At 36.0% G+C, this 8,554-nt stretch overlaps 1 protein-coding gene across 4 annotated transcripts in view; it reads left to right on the forward strand.

Moving 5' to 3' along the window:
• The window catches only part of mast2.S (microtubule associated serine/threonine kinase 2 S homeolog), a 131,928-nt gene that overhangs the window by 21,001 nt on the left and 102,373 nt on the right, over positions 1-8,554 (forward strand). Inside the window, exon 1 of one of the 4 annotated variants that reach the window (XM_041561451.1) lies at positions 1,233-1,434. The exons of the other annotated variants lie outside the window; for them this stretch is intronic. Within the exon in view, the coding sequence (XP_041417385.1) occupies positions 1,396-1,434 (39 nt within the window). The 5' untranslated portion in view covers positions 1,233-1,395. Of the gene's footprint in view, positions 1-1,232; positions 1,435-8,554 lie in introns of those variants that run through there. 4 annotated transcript variants of the gene reach the window in all.

Below are 8,554 nucleotides of genomic sequence, written 5' to 3' on the forward strand. Positions count from 1 at the left end.
CACAATGCCATATGTGTTCCAAGGTTTACTGGATCATAATATATCAGTGGAGCTCCGCTCAACTTTTATTTATATCACAGATTTTATATTTTCTGAATCATCTGCTAATCTTGCTGTTGTATGTGATCCTTACAGCAACGGCAAACTAATCTTTACACATTAAATAAAAAATAACTTTCTGTTCTCTTTCAATGCGTCAATGTTAGGCCTTTTCTATCAGTAATGATAACTGTGCCTTTAAAAGCAAGCTGCATAATGAAAGATGTTCTGTGCTTTTATGGCTCGGGCCCTATGCAAATAGTTGTTCTTTGAGTGTGCTGGTTGGTTGCCCTGCCCAGCTGCTGTCTGACTGCTTTGCTCCCTGATGTGATGTCAGCTTCAGTTTTCTAAAGAGTAGATGGAAGGAATTATCAGGCAAGGTACTGTGTGGATCTCTTCCTTTCCTTATGTTTAGCTGATATTTAAACAGCTCTTTTCTTGTTATAAATGCAGCAATTGCTTTAGTTTTAGTAAGAGCTTTCATGCATCCTTTTATCTTGGCTATACTTAAAAGTCTCTTTGCGTTTTAGATGTAATTTTAAGAATGTTTTTTGGTTATCAATATTTTGTAATGCCATAAGGAAAATTTTAGGCAAATTTTGCAATTTTTTTTTAAATTAAATTATCCTACCTTCCAATCTTCTTACATTTGGGTTTTTTGCAAGCTGTATTTGTTGAAAGTTAAACGTACCAGCTTGTTTTTCTAAAGAATTCATCTGTAGCTGCTTGTGTTGTCCCATTGTGAAAGGGTACTAAAATATAGAAAACGGCTGTTTTCTGGAATTCCCTCCAGTGAGCTGTATTTTAACACTTGCATAGCTGGAACACAGAGATCCGATGAGTGAATACATGCTGGCAATGACATGGCTCTTCTCAGACTACTCTTAAATGTATATGAACATTCTGCGAGGATCCCTAAAAGTTCTCCTTTTCGCAACAGTTGGTCAAATTATACAAGCCCTTCAAAGGAAACCGAAGACAACGTGCTCACCAGAATCAAAGTCGATCTGTTTTTTTCCCAAAGGAATCATGTAATGTGTTGCAATTATTTTTCTTGATTCTTGGGAGTTTTACAGACCAAATAACTGTTAATTATGCGATGAACAATTTAATTTTTTTTTTATTTATTTTTTTACAAAATTCTCTCTTGCACGGAGTATATATATATAATTTATCTACCACCTCCCCAGGATTTTCTTTACAACAGTTGCTGCTGAGTAAAATATGTAAGGCTTTGGGTGGCATCCAAGTGCTAAAACCTGAATAAGTAAATGCAGAGAGACATTATTTTGGAAACTGCTTTGCAAGAGTTTTATCTGAAAATTTTAGTGTGGTGACTCAGCAGAGGTTTTACCTATGGATGACTCAAGCATTTTACGGCGTAGAGGACTGCAGGTATGTTAACAAAGATTCCCCTCCCCTGGTACATTTGGGTTTGCACTGCCATAGTAATTGACATTTAACAAGTTATTATTGCAGGTTTGGAAAATGGGAGATTGATGAGGTCAAAAATAAATCCAGGTGGTTTATTTACGTTGTACAATTATGGAAATAAAATCTGTATTATAGCATTTTGGGCCTAATATAGAAATGTGATAAATTTTCTATGTAATTGTTGTTGTAGAGAGAACCCCTGGCCTGTAAGTTGTTCTTTCTTTGCATTAAAAAAGATTTTACAACCTTGTTTCACTAATAGAAACATTTGTTTTTTTCTGTATCGCTCTGCCATGGTTATAACATAATTAATAAATTAAAGTGCTCCTGCCCGTCTTGCTCGGATGAAAGTGAATCCTGGAATTACTCTGGATGTGAAGGTAATTCCAGTGTTCGCCTGTCAGATTGCATCCATTGCTGCAAATTGCATAGTAATATTTGGATCAAAGGAATTTTTGCAGTGGGAGTTAATAAAAATGTCTGTAAGCATAGTTACCCTCATGTTCAGCACCTATGAGAACTGATAGTTAGTTAGTACCTATTCCATCATTACTTATTATAATCATTATTATTGAAGTTGCAACAATTTTATTTTGACACCAGTATTTTTCCTGCCATTGGTTGGAGTCACCCTGTTTCATACCTGCCAACTACACCCATTTTTGTGACCACACCCCCTAATTACCATGTTCATTTTACAAGATTTAGCAGGTTATGAAAGTTTGAACATATTTCTGTGTTTTTTTTTTCAATTATTACAGTTTTGCTAATGAAGGTGAATTGTCCTTTAAGCTGTGAGTCTAACTTTTCCCAAGGGACCTGTTATCTTATATTGTTACAATTACATTTGCTTATCTCGAAATTGTTACAAAAGTATCTTACCTTCTGCTGTGGCTGTTCTGGGCTCTCTGCCAAAAGCCAATTATGTTAGTTACATTATTTCTTTTTCTGGCTGTTCAGTGCAGAGAAAACAGGGCTTTCCAGTACAAATGAGGGACTGCGGGTTGAGCTGTTAAAAGAGGGACTATCCCTATAAAAACGGGACAGTTGGGAGGTATGCTGTTTGTTTTCTGTACCAGCTTGATAAACTTGGCCACAGGAACCAGTAATATTTATTGTGTTCATTGGGGTGGTCGGGTTTTTGTTACATTTCTTGGCTAGCATCTCCATTTGGAGCACTTCATGTTTTGGGTCTGGTTCTGGTTTTGTACAAACTGAGGCAATCAACAATGAACTTGGTGGAATTTGAAAAGATTCCATCAAGTTCAACCCCCTCCAAATAAACCCCAGTTCATAAATCTACACATGTATACACTTTGCTAAAGCATTTGATACAGTGCCACACAAAAGGTTACTGGTTAAATTAAGGAATGTTGGCCTGGAACATAGTATTTGTACCTGGATAGAGAACTGGCTAAAAGATAGACTACAAAGAGTGGTGGTAAATGGAACATTTTCTAATTGGACCATTGTTGTTAGTGGAGTACCGCAGGGCTCTGTACTAGGTCCCTTGCTTTTCAACTTGTTTATTAATGACCTGGAGGTGGACATTAAAAGTACTGTTTCTATTTTTGCAGATGATACTAAATTGTGCAGAACTATAGGTTCCATGCAGGATGCTGCCACTTTGCAAAGTGATTTGTCTAAACTGGAAAACTCATCAGCAAACTGGAAAATGAGGTTCAATGTTGATAAATGCAAGGTTATGCACTTTGGCAAAAATAATATAAATGCAAGTTATACACTAAATGGCAGTGTGTTGGGAGTTTCCTTAAATGAAAAGGATCTAGGGGTCTTTGTAGATAACACGTTGTCTAATTCTGGGCAGTGTCATTCTGTGGCTACTAAAGCAAATAAAGTTCTTGCATAAAAAAGGGCATTAACTCAAGGGATGAAAACATAATTATGCCTCTTTATAGGTCCCTGGTAAGGCCTCATCTGGAGTATGCAGTTCAGTTTTGGACTCCAGTCCTTAAGAGGGATATAAATGAGCTGGAGAGAGTGCAGAGACGTGCAACTAAATTGGTTAGAGGGACGGAAGACTTAAATTATGAGGGTAGACTGTCAAGGTTGGGGTTGTTTTCTCTGGGAAAAAAGGCGCTTGCGAGGGGACATGATTACACTTTACAAGTACATTAGAGGACATTATAGACAAATGGCAGGGGACCTTTTTAACCATAAAGAGGATCACCAAACCAGAGGCCACCCCTTTAGACTAGAAGAAAAGAACTTTCATTTGAAGCAACGTAGAGGGTTCTTCACAGTCAGGACAGTGAGGTTGTGGAATGCACTGCCGGGTGATGTTGTGATGGCTGATTCAGTTAATGCCTTTAAGAATGGCTTGGATGATTTTTTTGGACAGACATAATATCAAAGGCTATTGTGATACTAAACTCTATAGTTAGTATAGGTATGGGTATATAGAATTTTAATTAAAAGTAGGGAGGGGTATGTGTATGGATGCTGGGTTTTCATTTGGAGGGGTTGAACTTGATGGACTTTGTCTTTTTTCAACCCAATTTAACTATGTAACTATAACTATGTAACATGCTCATACCAACCTATCTATAAACACACATTTGATGAAGTTCTAATTTCAGCCCTTCTCCTCCTGACATGCTACAGACTAGGAATCTACAATCCCTCCTTTCAAGATGTTAAATCTGACTAATAGGTTTTACAAAATATTTGGCCTATTTGTGCAATAAATTTCATTCTTTCCTCCCCAGTATTTCATTATATGTTGAGAAACCAGCAGGACGTCCAGAACGTCATACATATATCGACCTTACATTAAAACTAACCCAGTGTTTTCCGCCATAATTGCTTTTCTTCCTTTGCCTCTTCTCAAGAACTGTATATATTCTTAAAGTGATACTGACACAAAAGAATACTTTTTAAAATATGAATGTACATTAAAAGTTACCTATGGGTCATAGGATGTTTTTTTGCTGAGAGGTTTATTTTTGTAAGTACATCAAAGAAGGAGTAGGTAGCACCATCCATTGATGGAGATTTAATTCCAATTAGTGGTGTGCAAGGTCATATAGCATATATATTTAAACAGAAAAGGAAAAAGGTATGACCCATAGCATTGCACCTTCCCACTCTTTTAATTTGAGGTCCCAATGGTAAAAAAATAAAACGTAACTTTTACTAGTAACCATCTAAAATTGATATGAAATGAAAAAAGTGAATATTACATATATTAAAAGCAAGGTTAGGTGCGGAAGCTGGATAGACACGAAGTCAGCAGCTAATAAACTGTTTTCAAAAATTGAGATAGTTGTATGGGTTTTTATTCACAGTGATAGCTCTTTCCCCACATATATCTCAACTGCAGCGAAGTGCTGGTGACCCACGGTATGTGAGCGGACCGAATGGAGAGTGTCGGCTTCTAATAATTTTTTAAAACTGTTAGGCAGGGACAGTGAATTTGCAGAGACTGGTGAATGGGCGGAACAGCAGTTTGCTATGGATGTACTAGTTAAATGTTGGAACTTTGTTCAGTCTTCGTTTTACACATCTTTAACGATCATAGCAGGAGTTATAATCTTATAGCTGCTCTTTAATTTTGATTTCCCTTGCACGGGCCCACAGACCGTTTTTTCACAGACATGTATCTTCTATTGCAGTGGTTAACCACCCATTCAGATTGAGTTGCCTTCATCTGCATTTTAGAAAATTGAAAGTAAAGTAGTGGACTATTTAGGTATCTAAGGACCTGTCAAAGTCATTAATACAGTAATCGGCTATAAAAAAAAATATGCCAATGAGCTTCCCCTATCTCAAGGAGCTGTTATAAGGAGCTTAGTATCTTTTCTGAAAGTGCCTCATTTCTGGACAATCTAGATTTTCTTTCTAGTAATTTCAAAAGCTTTCTCTCATCTGACCAATAAAAAAAACATTTTACCACACACAGACAGTTGGTTTGCCCTCATACTATTTGGTAAACTCCAAACATGCTCTTGCATGGTGGCTCTTTTATACAGGCTATTGTTATACTGAGCTCTTGATATGGTTGTCTAATGCCTAAACATGGTGGCAGCTATTTATTAGCAGGGACTGAGCATCTCACTAGAATAGAATGAAGAATGGATGTTGCAAAATACTGCACCTCAAGCAAAGCTCATCTTTTACTAGGATAGTAACATCTAAGACCAAAGAGGCATTGGTAACAACAGTGAATGGCCTGCAAGAGCTCATTCAAAGCGACATTTGTTCAGTTGACTGACCGAGACACTATTTGAAAATTAAAGTGCACAGCCTATAACCAAAATAACTCCTGAACAGTATAGAAAACTGGTTCAATAATTAAGGATGCCCCCTTTATAGAGTCAGAGAATGCTCAAGAGTAACCTTTATGAAAGGTTTATGATCCTTTCAAAGAAAGTGTCAACATTCCAAGTACTCTCTTAATTATATTGGAGTGTGTTTATATATAAAGAGGAATATTGTGGCTATTCACCCCTGTGGAATATATTCTCCATGTCTAGTTGTCCGATAGATTATGGTGCCATCTTCTCCAGGCTAGATCAACACAATTAATAACTGGATGTCCGCTGTACCCCCAATGTAAAAAATTAATTGGATATGTCTATTCGGTCCTCTTGAATTGCCCTCAAGGTAAAAAGTTGAAGATTAAGCTCAGAGCTGGGGGTTGGAGGCCACATGAGTTAGCAGGGGGTCAAGCAGGAAGGGGGGTTGGGCCCCATACATTGTTTAATAATATGATAAATTGGCCTGGAGGGGCATCAGGCAGTGTTTGGCCAGCTATTATTTTCTATACCTATGTTGCTTTCTATGTACCAAGATCTACTGTATAAATCACACAGTAGTGCTTAGGATCTGGATATGAAAATCAGGGCATACATGGGCAGGGCATGCTTTGAAAGTTGTTGAATTACAGTAAACATACCGTCAAGAATCTTCACATATCTGCAGCTTGTTAGGAGCTTAATAAACTGGCTTTTATAAAACGTATGAATTTAGTTTAGTTTATATGATATAAGTTGTGTAGCTATAAATCCCTGAAAACTCTTTGCTCTTTCTCTATTTTATTAAGTCTGCTTCCCATCTGTTTATAAACTCCCTTGGTAGGTTTGTAATATGCATCTTATTTATATGTGGGTGGTGTTCATATTTCATACTTTGTACAAATTCATTTTAAATAACGGTGTGCACAGTTTTCTGAATTAGTTTCTCTGGGTATCTCTTAGCTTTGAACTTTTTACATGCATTATAAAAGAAGAAATGAAATGAACACCACTCAGTTGTTACGCAGCTGTTGTATTCTGCTAAGTTTTATCTACGCATGCTCTGCTTCTAGCAAAGTATACAAACTAGTGTCAGGAGGTAGTGTGTGATCCACCAGTAGATCACCGTCAGTTTTTTTTTTTAGACCAAACTTATTTAGCTACGTACATAGTATAGCATACCTAGCACTTTGATAACATTATGACAGCAGTTATTATGGTAGTAGGTCTCCGTTCGATCACGTAGGAAACCCTACATCAGTAATATCTGAGAACTTCAGACATATACAAGTACAAGTACGTTTCATTTGCATAAAGGCTGTTGTGTGCAATAATATTCTAATATCACAGAAAATATGAATAGTATATGGTTTGCTTCCAAAGAATTTGTGTTCTGAAAGACTATGCTAATTTTTAAGTAAAAACACATTTTTGCAAACTGTTACTATTTCTGGTATGGGAACTATTGTCTATGAAGTTAGGAAAGAAAACTATCATTTTACATTGTGTCCATTTTTAAATACATTAGTATATTTATCTTAACTTTTCATGCTATTTATAAATTTGCCATTGTATGTCTTTATTCCTTAATCTTTGTTCAAGGGGAATGCTGCCATATAATTACATTTCCTAACTTTTCCATGGATTGGGTCTCCTTACTGATAACAGTATGATAAGCAGAAATGGAGGTTGAGATTATGCACACTTAATTCTGATTAAAGGACCAGTAAAGTCAAATTGTTTTTTTACAAAATTCGTTAGTATACATTGAACTATAAACCCCAACACACTTTAAACTTTTGAATTTCCATAGAATTTCCATAGACTGCCCCAGGGTGTAGGGTGGAATACTCTAAAATCTTAAAATATAATTATTTTTTTTAACACACTGCATTATAGCTTACCACCCCAAGGAATTTTCGCATAGTCACTGGGTACAATTGTCATTTCTGAACAAACAAAATAGCAACTTGCTTAAGTCAGATTTGTTACAGGGTCTGCTACTTATTTCCCAGTCCTCTATCCTGATGACCCCATTGGTATGTTCCGTGAAGACGCCTAAGACTAAGGGTAACTTGGTTTCTTTGGAAGTCTTCAACAACAGTATTTGCCCTTTTTTCATTTAGGTTAAAATGCCACTATGTAAAAAATAAAAAAAACTATTGAAAGCTACTGCACGTGTTTCTGAACTATACAGGGGGATTTGAAAGAAGGAGTAGAGGGTTGTCATCTTCAGGGTAAAGACATTTTATCAGGAAAGCTGGCAAACATATTGCACCATCTGCAAGATTTAAAAAAATAAAAATTTCCCCTAAGTTCTTTATATTTTAAAATAACCATTTACAGCTGATTATAGAAGTCCTATTTTAACACATCACACGCATTTTGTGCTAATAATCAAGTAACTTGAACTGGGAGTTTGTGAGCACAAGCACCCATGTGTGTTAATTAGCTTGGAATTTTTTCAGTAGATTGGATCCATCTGCTTCCATGATGTGTTCAGTTACATATGTATGCACGCACCACTGCTCAAAAAGAACGGTTGTTCTCTTTATTATGGGTATTTGCAACCAAATGTTTAATTAGAAAAAAAAAAGTGCCTTCTTGGAGAACTTTTCTCAATCCACATTATAGTGTCAGGAAGGGAAAAATATAAACATGTATTATTTATTTTTATAAATATTAAACAAATTCTATTCATTATTATATAGCTGTTAAAGGTAATTTGCTTATGTTTGATATGTAAATATATATGTTAGGTTTGGGGTTGTACAGTTAATTTTTTTTTTATGTCATACAATATACCTGTCATATTCTAAATGTTG

This window comes from Xenopus laevis, chromosome 4S (genome assembly GCF_017654675.1).
Source record: "Xenopus laevis strain J_2021 chromosome 4S, Xenopus_laevis_v10.1, whole genome shotgun sequence".
In the NCBI taxonomy this organism is placed as follows: Eukaryota; Metazoa; Chordata; class Amphibia; order Anura; family Pipidae; genus Xenopus; species Xenopus laevis.